The 15,847-nt window shown below is 37.8% G+C and overlaps 1 protein-coding gene across 2 annotated transcripts in view; it reads left to right on the top strand.

The window, feature by feature from the left end:
- The window catches only part of WNK3 (WNK lysine deficient protein kinase 3), a 126,266-nt gene extending 111,371 nt beyond the window's left edge, over positions 1-14,895 (top strand). Inside the window, exons 21-23 of one of the 2 annotated variants that reach the window (XM_065900743.1) lie at positions 4,390-4,405; positions 10,362-10,564; positions 14,566-14,895. In XM_065900743.1, coding sequence (XP_065756815.1) covers positions 4,390-4,405; positions 10,362-10,564; positions 14,566-14,895 — 549 coding nt within the window. The remainder of the gene's footprint in view (positions 1-4,389; positions 4,406-10,361; positions 10,565-14,565) is intronic. The other variant, XM_065900745.1, reaches the window with a different exon arrangement.
- The last annotated feature ends 952 nt before the right edge of the window (positions 14,896-15,847 follow it).

Raw genomic sequence — 15,847 nt, 5'->3', positions numbered from 1 at the left:
ATTTTCTGGGGGGTGGTGGGAATGAGTGAAATAGGTGAGGGAAATTAAGAAGTACAAACTTCCAGTTAGAAAATAAATGAGTCACGGGGATGAAATGTACAGCATGAGAAATATAGTCAAAAAAAAAATACAGGGCTTCCCTGGTGGCACAGTGGTTGAGAGTCCACCTGCCAATGCAGGGGACACAGGTTCGTGCCCCAGTCTGGGAAGATCCCACATGCTGCGGAGCAGCTGGGCCCGTGAGCCATGGCCGCTGAGCCTGCACATCCGGAGCCTGTGCTCCGCAACGGGAAAGGCCACAACAGTGAGAGGCCCGCGTACCGCAAAAAAAAAAACAAAAAACAAAAATATAGTATCTTTGTGTGGTGACGAAGGTGGTCAAAGGTACAAACTTGCAGTTATAAGATAAATAAGTACTAGGAATGTACTGTACAACATGATTAGTACAATTAACACTGCTGTATGTTATATGAAAGTTTTTAAGAGAGTAAATCTGAGTTCTTATCACAAGGGAAAAAATTCCTTTCTTTCATTTGGTATCTATATGAGATGATGGATGTTCACTAAACTTTTTGTGGTAATCGTTTCATGATGTATGTAATTCAAATCATTATGCTGTACGCCTTAAACTTATACAGTACTGTATGTCACTTATATCTCAATAAAACTGGGAAAAAATTGCATTTTCTTTTGTCATCTCCCTTCTGCTATTGAGTTCATCCAAGGAGGTTTTTTGATGGGTTTTTTTGGTTGTTGTATATTTTTTGGGTCTAAAATTTCATTTATGTTCTTCTCTATTTCTTTGTTGAGATTTTCAGTTTTGTCATTGGGTTCAGTAGTTTTTGTGATTACCTATTTGAGCATTTTAAAAATAGCTGCTTTAGAGTCTTTGTCAGATAATTCCAACATCTGTATTGTCCTTGAATTAGTATCTGTTGGTTATCTTTTCCCATATGAGTTGAAATTGTCCTGGTTCTGTGTATGCCAAGTCATACTGAATTTTATCCTGGACATTTTGAATATTCTAGGACTCTGGTGTCTTTTTAAAATCCTATGTAGAATGTTGACATTTTTGTTATAGGAGGTAATTGACCCAGTTATTTTTACCTTATGAGTTCCAACCTGCCTTCTGTGTTCTGTTGTTCTAATGTCAGTTCATTTGCTTTGCCTCTGTGGTGCTTTTTGGACCTATCCCACGTGTGGGTCTCCTAGTGGGTCTCAGTCTTGGGAAGTTGTCTGTTCTTTCAGTTTTCATGTCTTTGGTATGCTGAATAGGATTGGATTCATGTATGCACAGCTCAGTAGTAAATCCAGGAATTCAAAAATAACTTTTCTCAGTTCTTCCCTCCCTGCAGTACCTCCAGTACTTTCTGATTCCCAGTGACTCCTTTTTTTGTTCCTCAGCCAGAAATCTGGGATTTTAGTTACTCCGCTCTCTTGTGCACACCTACCACTGTGCACATGTTTAGGGCCAAGGTTTGGGAGATTAGAGACAGCAGTAAAGCAACAGTGATTGTCTTCACTCTCATGGAACCATAACTCACGCCACTGATCAGAAGGGAGGGGTCCCCTCCCTCAGAATTTGGCTTCCATGAGCTTCCAGGGACTCTCCCACCACAGGATTGCTTGGGGGTAGGGGAGAGAGTACAGAGAAAAGAAGAAAAAATAGGAATTTCTATACATTTTGAGAATGTTGGAAGTTCCCTTTCCCATTTTTCATGCCAAAAGTAGAGGATTTCGTCTGGAGATTTCTCTTTGAATACCCTAGTGCCTGCTTCTAGATTAGCCATGGATACCAGATAGGAAAAATTGGTAAACTCACTGCCATTTTAATGGTACTTTGAATTTTGGTTTTATTCCCTATTCACCTGCTACTATTAACTCTTCACAATCCTCAGATTGCTGCTCCATGTAGTCTGTCCAGCTTTTATGGAGAGACTAAATATGTTAAGCCCGTTTGCCCCGCAGTGTATAGCTGCTGATGTCTCTGCTCAGTTTTCCCCCCTAGTTTTTATTTTTAAGCTTGACTTCCTGGGATTGACCCCTATATCTGCATTGCTTAGTGTTCAGCCAGAGATTGATCAGAGGTTGCACTTTTAAACACCTCAAGCCCAAAGGGCTTCCACTTTCTGCTGCTGGATCTATGTGTGGCCTGGCCTGGGAAACTCATTTAAACTTGAGGCCATTTTCTAGCTTTCATTTTCCTCTAGGATTTCTCATGCCTCCTCCTTGCATGTTCAGGCTCTGTCAGCCAGTGATGTGTATATGGTTTGGGCCCTCGAGTTTATGCTGTGCATGTGACGATATTCCAGTCAACCTGAGATATGTGGAGAATTGATCAAGCCTGCGATGGTTGTCTCACTTCCCAGGTCTCCCTGTTAACCTCAGGTTAATGGAGACACTGCTTCTAAAGCTCCAAATCAAGTGAGTTACCTCTGGCAGCAGTAGCAAAGCTTATTGTTTTCTCAGCCTGTCCTGCTGCGGTTGAATTGCTGGGCAAAAAGAGCTGGTGCAGAGGTAACAGAAACAGCCATGGGCAAAAACGCCACAGATTACACAGTTCTTAAAAGTTGAGTAGTTTTCATGAGTAACACTTTCGATTTTGTTGTAGGACTTTGGGCAAATTCCAGATTGCTGAAATGGTTGTTTTTGAGAGTTCTGTCCAGTTTTATTACTGCTTTTGAGGGAGAGGATTTGAAAACCTCACTCTGTCATGCTAGAAGCCATAAATTATTTTTTAGCAGATAGAAGTGACAGTATCTAACTATTAAACTTCATTAAATTAACTTATTTATTAAAATGTTTAGATTGATTCCTAAGCAGACCTAATACGAAAATATTATTTCCCTAAATGGGAACTAAATTATCTTCATTTTCTCTTTCTTTTAAGAATTCATTGAAGCCAAGTTTGCAAAGATAGGTTGTTCCACACATACCTTCTAGTGGTTTTATTACTTCATTGACTATCACAGAACCAAGTGATTTCATATTTCTAGTTCTAATAGCTCTCTTTCAAAGCTTGCTAACATTTCATATTTTCCCCATTTGGCCAAGATTGGTGGACACATTTGTTGGCCTTAGCGCAGCATTTTGTAAGCTGTCAGCAAGGAGTTAATAGGTGTTGCGTGGTCAAATAGGAAATGTTGGAGTCAATCATATAAAAACCATTTTTTCACTGTAGACTCTCTTAGATCCTTTAATGTGCTAATATGAATTGAGAATTTTCAAGAAAGGAAATAAATGTACATGTCCCAAAACAGTTTTACCAGAGAACCCACTTTTCACAGAACACATTTTAAGAAGCACTGCCTTAACATATATACAAAGATCCACGTCCATCTTTCCCTACACACAGGTATACCTATTTTGTGAGAAACATGAACTGATGCAGGATATTGCATGTAATAGTATCTACAATTTAGGTATGTGGTTAACTTATAATATGAGCACTGTGCTAAACTATGCAGAAAAGAGTTAACATAGCAGGCACAAGACTGCTATCTATAGAAAGGCCTGTTTCCAAGGTTGGACCTTGGCTGGTGTGCAGGAACTTGGTTTCCCTTTCTTCCCTGATAAGTATAGCTCACGTTGCCTAGATTGTTGGTACAAATAATGTGATTTATGCCGAATACCTGTTTTCCTTCTTAGAGTCTGGCATTTTGGTAAATGCTAGGCAAAAGTTGCCTACATGACCAGTCACAAATAAAAACCTTGGGCACTGAGTCTCTATCGGGCTTCCCTGGCCGGAAACTTACCATTTTTTGTTGCTGAGAGAAAGGAGCATACTCAAGAATGCTCCCTCACCATAGGAAGAAAGCATAGGGAAGTCTGTGCATGAATTTCTCTAGAATCCTGTGTATTTTTCCCTTGCTGATCCTATGTGCATCCTTTTGCTGTAACAAACTTGGCTATGAGCACAACTATATGCTGAGTTCTGTAAGACTGTCTATGGAATCAGTAAATCTGTGAGTGGTCTTGGGAGCCCTGAAACATAATTGCATTACATAATCTCAATCCTCAAAACATCTCTAAAGTAGGTAGAAGTTAGTCTGTCCTTATAGGCAAGGAGACTACAGTTAGTGGGGTTAAGCAAATCTGTCTGACTCCAAAGTGTTGGCTCTTCACTGTTATACTGCATTGCCTCCCAATACCAGACATCCTGTCTTCAGTGGATTGAAAGGAGGCAATGGGAGATCGTCAAAGGTGATAGTGGTCTGAGACTGTTTCGTTCAGGAAGTAGGATTTGAGTTGGTGTTGAAAGGTAAATGGACCGGATTAAAATTGATGAAGTGGAGTGTGAAGAGTATTGTCAGTAGGTAGAATTGCATGTTATAAAGGCATGCAAATCGTAAAATGTGAGATGTATTTGGGAGAAAGAGAATGTAACAGTTGGGTGAAATGGAGAGTTTACATTAAAAGGTTTTTTCCCCCACACTTTTTTTTTTAATTTTTGGCAACTGCCACAGCTTATCTATACTATGGTTTGATGTAAGATAATATATTTAATCTAACACATTATTATGTATTTAAGCTTAATAAATGATATGATGTTCAAGGATAATAAATAAGATAATCTATGTTTGCATTTTCTGCAAAGACAATCATGACTACCAAGGAGTTTGCCACCGAAACAAGTTGAAAACCCACTATTGTTAGTACTAAGAAACTGTTAAAGTTTGCGTTTTGGGGGCTTTTTGGAGGAGAGGAATGAAATGCTGAAAACAGCATTTAACTGGTACTAATCTGGTGGCAATGTGAAGAATGTATTGGCTAGAACCAGGGAGTGAATCTGTTTAGATCATTGCCATCATGGCAGTCCATATATGAGATGATTAAGAGTTTAGAGAACTATGGAAGTGAAAACAGACAGGAGATGCTGTATAGGATGATTTGCCATGATGTGGTAATAAACTGGATATGTGTGTGTTTGTTGAGAGATCCAAAGAGTCTGAGACTGGGTGGTTTGTAAAAAATATGGTATCTTTAAAAGAAATATAAGATTTAGGCAAACTGTCGTGCTTAGACCATGATAGGCTTGACTTCAGATGTATTTAATTGAAGAATTTATTGACATTGAATTGGAGAAACAATTTGGGAGTTGGCTGTGAGGTTGGACTGAAGAGACATCAAGATTTGAGATAAGAGATGGAAACATTTGCAGTTGGGTGATCGCTGGAACTATCTGAATGTAGGAATCACCTTGGGGGAAAACAAAAAAGAACACCAAGGACTGAACTCTGATTTTACTCATTTCATCAATAAGAAATGAATATTAAAGAGCACCTTTGAAGTTATGTTACTACCTATCATAAAACACATTTGAAGAGTACTTCTTTTAATGTGCATTCATCGGGTAATTTCTGGTTTGTGAACTTTAATATGATATGAATAACTTTCAAATGAAATCAATCAATAAATGTGCCTAACGGAATAGTTAGGCACTGAATAACATTCAGTAGGGTATACAGAAGTAGACATACAGTGTTGTACACATGAAACTTATATAATGTTATAGATCAATGTTACTTCAATAAAAGAAAAATAAATACTTGTTTCGGTTTGTTATTTCTTCCTCTACTTGTTGGCAACTGTATCACTAGTGCAGCAGCCATCATTGCCCGCCAATTGAGTGCATAAGATCACTTGTTCCACCAGATTTGTACACAAGGAGAATCCTGACGTTGGGTTTTCCGTTAGTACAGAAATGTTCTTAAATGAATGACATTCAAACTTAGCTCTATTATTTTAAAGAAACTAAAGGGGAATGAGCACAAAAATACTCCTTCAGATTAGTTGGGTGGGCAGAAATGCTGGCACTAATATGTATATGTTTCTGGCTATCGTCTGCTTTTTATTTCTACCTGCTGACATTTTCCAGGTTAAGAACACAATCTATAAAGGCTTCAGCTCCAAAGTCTTCCCCAACATTGTTGTGCTATTTGTTTGCTCACTGGAGTTGGCAGAGAATCACATGAATGTGCAGAGGGATAACAGGAAAAAATGATACTTTTATTATAGGCTGACTTGTGTGTCCTTGGGTTTTAAGTTTTTAAAAAGTAGGAATTCAAAAAGAAAAGTAGGAATTCCAACAAGATTGGTACGTCCTTTTAGTACATCATGGTTACTCAAAATTAGTAAACATTATTTTTGTAAAACACTTTTCTATATGAGAATATGTTCCACTTAATTCATTAAACTCTTCTTAAGTAATTTTCACTACTATATTTCCATTTAATTTTTATTAACAAAATTCCACACTTTGGGCTTCCCTGGTGGCGCAGTGGTTGAGAGTCCACCTGCCGATGCAGGGGACACGGGTTCGTGCCCCAGTCCGGGAAGATCCCACATGCCGTGGAGCCGCTGGGCCCGTGAGCCATGGCTGCTGAGCCTGCGCGTCCGGAGCCTGTGCTCCGCAATGGGAGAGGCCACAACAGTGAGAGGTCTGCGTATCACCAAAAAAACAAAAAAACAAAAAATTCCACACTTTATTTTGATTTCCTTAGTTTTTGCATAAATTCTTTTTCTGTCCTAGGATCCCATCCAGGATACCACCTGATATTTACGTGTCATGTCTCTAAGCTCCTCTTGGCAGTTTTTCTCAGACTTCCCTTGGTTTTTTTTCTCTGTTTGTTTGTTTTTAAATTTTATTGAAGTATATATAGTTGATTTACAATGTTGTGTTAATTTCTTCTGTACAGCAAAGTGACTCAGCCATATATATATATATATATATATATATATATATATATATATATATATATCTGTGTGTGTGTATTCTTTTTCATATTCTTTCCATTATGGTTTGTCACAGGATATTGAGTATAGTTCCCTATGTCCATTTAACTTTTAATCTCCTTGACTCTAAGCCTTCAGTAGCACAAGGGTCATAGAGAATGACAGACTATGCATGAGCAGTCATTGAGATTATCATGTTCCTCCTTATTAAGCAATTTTCTTATCCTTTTTCCAGTTTGTTGCATGGATTGGCATGGTACAATGGAAAGCACACTGACCAAATAGTCAGGATACTTGGGTTCTAACCCCAGCGTATAACGTCAGCTGTTTACTTTCTGGATTCCAGTCTTCCCATCCCCAAAATAGAATGATACTTGCTGAACCTATATCACGGGCCTGTTATGAGTTTCAAAGAATATAAAGAAAAGTACTTTGAAAGTGTCTATATGTAGGCTTCTTGCATTATCTTTTACATTTTTTATAGTTTTTCACAATTAAAAAAAAGTCCCATAACAATTGTACAGGATATTTTCACATGTTTATTTAATTAAATCTGTGGAAATGTTACTGTGCTTACATTTCACAACTGCATTTACTAAAATTCATTTTAGACCCACTCTGTAAGTTTTGACTTGTAAATCAGTCAGAGGAACTTTATGAATCTTTTCTATGAGAATGATTTAGTTAGCCTGTGTAACAGTACTAAATAATTTAAAGACGGTGTGATGTTCAGATTAGGAAACTTTTCACTGATGAAGACATCTGTAAGTGATTTCTTTCATCTATTTGGACATCTTGTACTCCAGAACTCATGAGGCTAACAAAAGCACCTGCCTTCTTATTTCTGCTATTCTAGATAGACATTGTTTTTATCAATAATAAACAGAAATATTGGTAAACAAAAATTTAAATGAGATTCTAGTTTTCTGAAGATTGTTGAAAGTCAGTATGGTATATTAAAAGAAAAAGTTCTTCTCTATAGGCTTCTCTATAGGCTCTCTAGGCTTTAGAATTCTGGGCCTGGCTCTGCTGGCATCTAATTGCAAGAATCAGGCATGGGGCTTCCATGGTGGCGCAGTAGTTAAAAATCCGTCTGCCAATCTACAGATTTAGTGCAATCCCTATCAAACTACCAATGGCATTTTTCACAGAACTAGAACAAAAAATATCACAATTTGTATGGAAACACAAAAGACCCCAAATAGCCAAGGCAATATTGAGAAAGAAAAAAGAAGAAAGAAAAAGGAGTCAGGCTCCCTGACTTCAGACTATAATACAAAGCTACAGTAATCAAGACAGTATGGTACTGGCACAAAAACAGAAATATAGATCAATGGAACACGATAGAAAGCCCAGAGATAAACCCACGCATATATGGTCACCTTATCTTTGATAAAGGAGGCAAGAATATACAATGGAGAAAAGACAGCCTCTTCAATAAGTGGTGCTGGGAAAACTGGACAGCTACATGTAAAAGAATGGACAGCTATATGTAAAAGAATGAAATTAGAACACTCCCTAACACTGTATACAGAAATAAACTCAAAATGGATTAAAGACCTAAATGTAAGGCCAGACACTATCAAACTCTTAGAGGAAAACATAGCAGAACACTCTATGATGTAAATCACAGCAAGATCCTTTTTTACCCACTTCCTAGAGAAATGGAAATAAAAACAAAAATAAATAAATGGGACCTAATGAAACTTAAAAGCTTTTGCACAGCAAAGGAAACCATAAACAAGACAAAAGACAACCCTTATAATGGGAGAAAATATTTGCAAATGAAGCCACTGACAAAGGATTAATCTCCAAAATATGTAAGCAGCTCATGTAGCTCAATATCAAAAAAACAAACAACCCTATCCAAAAATGGGCACAAGCCCTAAATATACATTTCTCCAAAGAAGATATACAGATTGCCAACAAACACATGAAAGGATGCTCAACATCATTAATCATTAGAGAAATGCAAATCAAAACTGCAATGAGGTATCACCTCACACCGGTCAGAATGGCCATCATCAAAAAATCTACAAACAATAAATGCTGGAGAGGGTGTGGAGAAAAGGGAACCCTCTTGCACTGTTGGTGGGAATGTAAATTGATACAGCCACTATGGAGAACAGTATGGAGGTTCCTTAAAAAACTAAAAATAGAACCACCATATGACCCAGCAATACCACTACTGGGCATATACCCTGATAAAACTGTAATTCAAAAAGAGTCATGTACCCCAATGTTGATTGCAGCACTATTTACAATAGCCAGGACATGGAAGGAACCTAAGTGTCCATCGACAGATGAATGAATAAAGAAGATGTGGCACATATAAACAATGGAATATTACTCAGCCATAAAAGGAAACAAAATTGAGTTATTTGTAGTGAGGTGGATGGACCTAGAGTCTGTCATACAGAGTGAAGTAAGTCAGAAAGAGAAAAACAAATACCGTATGCTAACACATATATATGGAATCTAAAAAAAATTTTTAAATGGTTCTGAAGAACCTAGGGGCAGGGCAGGAATAAAGACATAGACATTCAGAATGGACTTGAGTACACGGGGAGGGGGAAGGGTAAGCTGGGACGAAGTGAGAGAGTGGCATGGACATATATACACTACCAAATGTAAAATAGCTAGTGGGAAGCAGCCACATAGCACAGGGAGATCAGCTCGGTGCTTTGTGACCACCTAGAGGGGTGGGAGAGAGACGCAAGAGTGAGGGGATATGGGGATATATGTATAAGTATAGCTGATTCACTTTGTTATACAGCAGCCACTAACACACCATTGTAAAGCATTAAACATTAAACATTGTAAAGCATTAACATCTCCAATAAAGATGTTAAAAAAAAGAATCCGCCTGCCAACGCAGGGGACACAAGTTCGATCCCTGGTCTGGGAAGATCCCACATGCCGCGGAGCAAGTAAGCCTGTGCACCACAACTACTGAGCCTGCACTCTAGAGCCCATGGGCCACAACTACTCAGCCCACATGCCACGACTACTGAAGCCCGCACACCTGGAGCCCGTGCTCCGCAACAAGAGAAGCCACTGCAATGAGAAGCCTGTGTACCGCAATGAAGAGTAGCCCCCGCTTGCCGCAACTAGAGAAAGCCCACGCCCAGCAACGAAGACCCAACACAGCCAAAAACAAAAACAAATAAATAAATGTATTTTAAAAAAAAGGAATTCAGGCATGTCAATTTACTTTTTCTGGGCCTCATTTCCCCATTATAAAACAAGTGTTTTGGATTAGACTTCTAAGGTTCTTTCCATTTTTAACATTCTGTCATTGTTTTTTAACTCTTCTAAGTATCTGTCTGAGGAACCTGATGATAAGATTACAGTTGATACTAATATTTTTGAGATACTATTTATTATATTTGACTTATACCTAAGGTGACCATATAATTTGCCATCCAAACAAGAAGAAACTTTTGAGAGTGAAAGAGATACTGTTAGTAATTACACAAGGACCATAGCTTTAAGCCAGAACTAGAATGTCTGGTTACCCTATCTATACCCAATATGTAGTTCTGCATTACTGGCCAAAAAAGAGTATTTGTTTATCAGTTTTAATTCCTTTTCCTGGTTTCTCTGTTTTTTTTTTCTTCTTATAGATCCACTGTGTGTGGAAAGTAGTGCAGCATCATGCCAGCAATCTCCAGCTAGTAAAAAAGGGATGTTCACAGATGACTTACACAAACTGGTGGATGACTGGACAAAGGAAACAGTAGGAAATTCTCTTATTAAGCCAAGTTTAAACCAACTTAAACAGAGTCAACAGAAACTAGAAACAGACAACTGGAACAAAGTATATGAAGTAAGTTGTTTATACCTGACCCTCTTTATTTATGAGAACTAAAACCATAAAGATTGATTCACTTAGGCCTATAGTTATAGTCACTATGATAGAGTGGTGTGATTTGACAACATAGAGACTTTTATCCTTGTCTAGATTCATTATGTCTTTGAGCAAATTATGTTTTAGGCCAGATGCCAGCAAACTATTTCTGGGAAGGGGCCAATTAGTAAATATTTTCAAGCCATGTGGTTGTAACTAATCAACACAGCCATAGACAATACATAAACAAGTGGGCATGGCTTTGTTCCATTAAAACTTGATTTGCAAAAAGAGGTGGCAGGCTGTAGATTGCTAACCCTTGTTTTAGGCTATTATACCTGAAGGAAAAAAAAGGTATCAAAAAAGAAAGCATCTGGAGTGAGGGTTAATTCAACCTTGTGGTGCAAGAAGAATTTGGGTTTTGAGGAAAAGTTATCTTATGTTAATTGTACATCAGTATTCTCATAGCCAATAAGTTATCTTACGTATTCAGTATGAAAAAGAATTTTAAAGATATTTAAACTAGAATATTATAAAATATATCTTAAGTTTATGGGCGAGATGTCTACTTAATTGCATATGTCCTTAGTCAGGTGTACAAGCAATTGAAATGTAGAAAGATGTCCACAACACATTCTGGAGTGGGAAGACAGGTTCACAGAATAGTATATATAGTATTTATGTAAAATTATATAAGATACATGTATATATGCATAGAAATAGGAAAAGCCATTAAGATATGCTGGATGGTGGAATTTGGGCCTTATTTTACTTTGTACTTTTCTGTATTTGAATTTTTAAAGTATCATTTTTTCAAAATGAATAAATCTATTAAAATGTGAATCAGGGCTTAGAATCTGAACCCATATAATTGAAAGAGATATATCTGAGTGTGTGTGTGTGTTATGTTTGTGTACATATATGTGTGTGTATATATAGTCATTGCATGTAGTTTGGTAAAGAGTCTGAAAATACATTTAGTGTTAACATTGAATAAAATTTTTCAAAAGCCTAGATTTTCCAAACTAGTAAGCAGTGTATCTGCTTAAGGGCTCTGTGTATTTATATTATTCCTGGCACCGATTTATACACAGATAGTATCACCATTGTAAAAACTGGAAGCCTTTAGAGGCAAATTTTAAGGCATAGATGTGTTTGTGCTGCCAGTGAGAGATCCTCTGAGCACTATGTGAATGGAGGCCTTTGTTGATGAGTTGGAGGGTGGTTTATTGTGGTATAATGAGAATGTTTGGAAGAAGAGTGAGTAGAAAATGGAGTACAAATAAAAGTGGTGAAGGTCTTTATACGGACTGGGGTCCCAGCGTCAGCTCAGTCATTTACTAGTTGTGTGACTTTAGACAAGTCATTTGTGTGTCAGTTTTCATGTCTTTAAAACAGGGATAATACCTTCCTGCTTTGCAGGATTGCTATGAGGATTAAATGAGGTAACATTTTTAAAGTGCCTAGCACGTAGTAGTATCCTATATATGGTAACTATTTTTGTATTTTTAGGTTCAGTTGATTATATCTTTGTGTGGAGAGCCCATCTCACTATCTAATGTTCTTGCATGTTACTGTTCTGTTCCTTAGAAAAATTTGTCACAATTATGTGCCAAGCCCTCTGCTAGGCACTGGGTTTGATTAGCAAAAACAAGTATGTTCCCTTTTCTCATGGGACTTATATGCTGGTGGGACAGTTAGATATGAACAGACTTGTATAAATAAACATAAAATTGCAGCTGTAATAAGGACTACAAAGGAGAGATATAGGATACCATACAGTAAGGGAAATTTGACCTAGTAAAGGGAAGTCAAGAAAAGCTTCCCTGAGAAAGTGATGATTGAGCAGAGATCTGCAGGATGAGTAAGTGTTAACTAGGTGAAAAGGGGAGGGAATATGATTCTAAGCAGAAAGAACAGCATATACAAAACCCCTGTATGGGGAAACAGAATGAAAGGACTGAAAGTAGGTCCATTTGGCTGAAGTGTAGAGAGCAGAGAGGAGTTGGTGCACAGTGAATCTAAGGAGGGTCTTAAAAGTGGTGATGACAAGGAACTTTGTCTTTATGTTAAGACAGATGGATAGCCATTGAAGCCCTAGGGTTGACATGATCAGATTTGCTTTTTTTTTTTTTATTTTTGCGGTACGCGGGCCTCTCACTGTTGTGGCCTCTCCCATTGCGGAGCACAGGCTCCGGACGCGCTGGCTCAGTGGCCATGGCTCACGGGCCCAGCCGCTCTGCGGCATGTGGGATCTTCCCAGACTGGGTCACGAACCCGTGTCCCCTGCATCGGCAGGCAGACTCTCAACCACTGCACCACCAGGGAAGCCCCAGATTTGCTTTTTGAAAAGATCACTCTGGCTTGAAGCAAGAAGAAAGATTATTGAAGATAAGGGTAGATGTTGGTAGACCAATTAAGAGTTAGTCACAGTAGGCCCGATAAAGAGAAGTTGAACAACTTTTTAAATAACTATACTTCAATTTAAAAAAAAAAGAGAGAGAGAAGCTGAGATGAAGAGAAGTGAACAGATTACAAGAAATGTTTAAGAGATAAAATGGACCAGATTTAGTGATGGAACTGATGTTTGGCAGAGGGGAGGTGTCAAGGCAAGGTTTCTGGCTGGTATAACTGGCTATCATTCCAGCATACCAATCATCAAGAAGGGGAACATGAGCAGGCAGTGTGTTTTGGTAGAAGAAAGATCATACATTTGGTTTTGGTCATTTGAATCTGAGATGCCTTTTAAATATCCAAGAGAAGATTAAGTATAACATGTCATCTCCAATTTTTTTTAAATAAAAATCACATTGTTACTGTTTGTAAAATAATAATGTTTGTTATAGAATTTAATCAATGCAGAAAAGTACAAAATTTTAAAATACCACCTTCAAATCCTACCACCCAGAAATAGTTGTCACTAACTTTAGATAAACATTTCAGATATCTTTCTATGTCTGTATATGAATACATAGAAATAGCTTTACAAAAATGTGATCATACTATATGTGCTATTTTAAAATCAGAAGTATTTAGTTTTACTTTAACAGAACAAAAATACTGATATGAAAAAGGGATTGCTGGACTTCAAATGTTTCTTTTTTACCTCAAGAGATCTTGTCATTCATTCTTGAGTCAAGCTAAAAACCTTTAACCTAACTGTAGTTTGAAACTTTAGTTGAAAGCGTTTTAGCTTGACCATCAGTTTAGAAGAACTAAGAATTTGGGACTGATACCAAGCTCTCCTTTAAGTAAGAATTATTTACTTCCATTTAGACTTATTATTCCCATGTGCATAAGATTTCAGTAATCTCTATACATACACATAATCACAATACAATATAATAAGAAGAGTCAGGCAGGAATATGTTTTCTTAGTACTGCCCAAAACATAATTGTCGAGTTTAAATTTCCAAAAATATAACAGAAATGTCAGACTTTAAATAGTGAGTAGGAGGAGGTAGGGAGGTGACATTTATTGAGCACCTACTATATGCCAGGCTTTCCCCTATGCCACTCTAAATCATGCTCCTCTTTCTCCAAAGAATTATGTAGTAAGATGGACTACTGTTGTCTGTGGCCCTGAATGAGAGACTGCCTGGGACTGGCAGAAGGAAGTAAAAATTGAAGAGTAGTGCTAGCACGAGGAAAGGAGACACTAAACTGTGAACAGAAATTTAGCAGGGGTCTTGGAGTTAGCTGGAACTGTGTTCAAATCCTCACCTTACTATTAACTTGCTAAGTGGTGATGGGTGTTATCAATATTGAGCTTCTGTTTCCTCATCTAAAAATGCCTGCCTTGCAGGGCAGTTACGAAGATGAAATGAAATAAGGTATATAACTATGCTTAGCACACAGAACGTTACTCCAAAAATGGTAGACACTCAGAATAATAATGGGAGAGTAGTAAGCCAAAAAGAATACAGATGGGTAAAAGTATCTACCAAATAAACTGATCTTTTGTTTTTATTTTTTGTTAGAATACTCCATCTACTATGGGCTACACATCAACATGGATTTCTTCTCTGTCCCAAATCCGTGGAGTTGTCCCAGCCTCCTTGCCACAAGGATTCTCACGCCCTTCATTTCCTGGGCCATTATCATCATATGGAATACCCCATGTTTGTCAATATAATGCTGTGGGGGGGCCAGGGTATCCAGTACAGTGGGTAGGAATTTCAGGAACACCACAACAGTCTGTAGTAATTCCTACCCAATCTGGGGGACTGTTCCAGCCGGGGATGAATTTGCAGGCATTTCCAGCTTCATCAGTTCAGAATCCATCCGCGATCCCTCCTGGTCCCAAGTGAATCAGAGTAGAAGATGAAGAAAAAGGAGATGTTTTTCAGAATTATTTCCAGGACACCTAAGATAATAAACTTTCTCCTTCTTGTGTTCTGCCATATTTTCCCTCGTTTTGAGTTTACTTTCCACTATATATTTTTTTCCAATGTAGTATTTGATATAGCTCATCATCCTGTAGAACTGTGCAGTTTGTACATAGAACACTGCACACAGAAATGTTTTTTCACTTCAAATCCTATCCTCTTTGATACTTGATTTTTTAAAAATACTGTTCAGAATGCTTTAATAAGCTCAGCTTGAGCATTTCCATTTCCAGGACACTTTCCATTATTGCTGCTCTCTGCAGCTGGATGAGACTTTTCTTTAAAAGGTATAAAAGCTATTTATATTCCCCTAACATGGGCAAAGTGAGACCCTCCAACAGCTGGAGTCTTATGGGATTCTTCACGTTTATCTTAGGTTTACCTTTCGCAGAAGGCAGGGTAACTTGCTGCAGGAAATGTTTTGGTATATAAAATTAGAATAACTTTGTCAACCAATATAGAACATGAGCCCTTTTTAATGTGATTTTCTTCCCGTCGTCACAGCAGTAGGAGTGAAGCCTTGTTTTAGGTGAGGCGGAGAGAAAGGAAAAAACAGAACTGTAACAGTTCCTTGATTCTGCAGATACTGTAGCTGCTTTAGGATTTCCATAGTAATTCAAAGCAGCTATCTCTTTGTTTCTCATGTGCACACTACATTGTTTTTGAGCATCTGAGAGGCATTGGTTTGGCTTGCATTCTTTTGCAAGGGATGTATTGCAGCTGATATGAATCTCATTTGGGGGGAATCTTAGTGTTCCTAACAAAGAGGATTCAAGTTACACCTCTATTAGTCCATTCTTCTGAAGTGAAATTTACTTGACACAGTAGGTTTTGTAGGTTTTGAAACTTACACATGAAACACTGGCTTTACAGG

The sequence above is a fragment of the Phocoena phocoena genome, chromosome X (assembly GCF_963924675.1).
Source record: "Phocoena phocoena chromosome X, mPhoPho1.1, whole genome shotgun sequence".
In the NCBI taxonomy this organism is placed as follows: domain Eukaryota; kingdom Metazoa; phylum Chordata; class Mammalia; order Artiodactyla; family Phocoenidae; genus Phocoena; species Phocoena phocoena.
The sequence above is the reverse complement of the archived record's forward strand: the minus strand, read 5'-3'. Positions and strand labels throughout refer to the sequence as shown.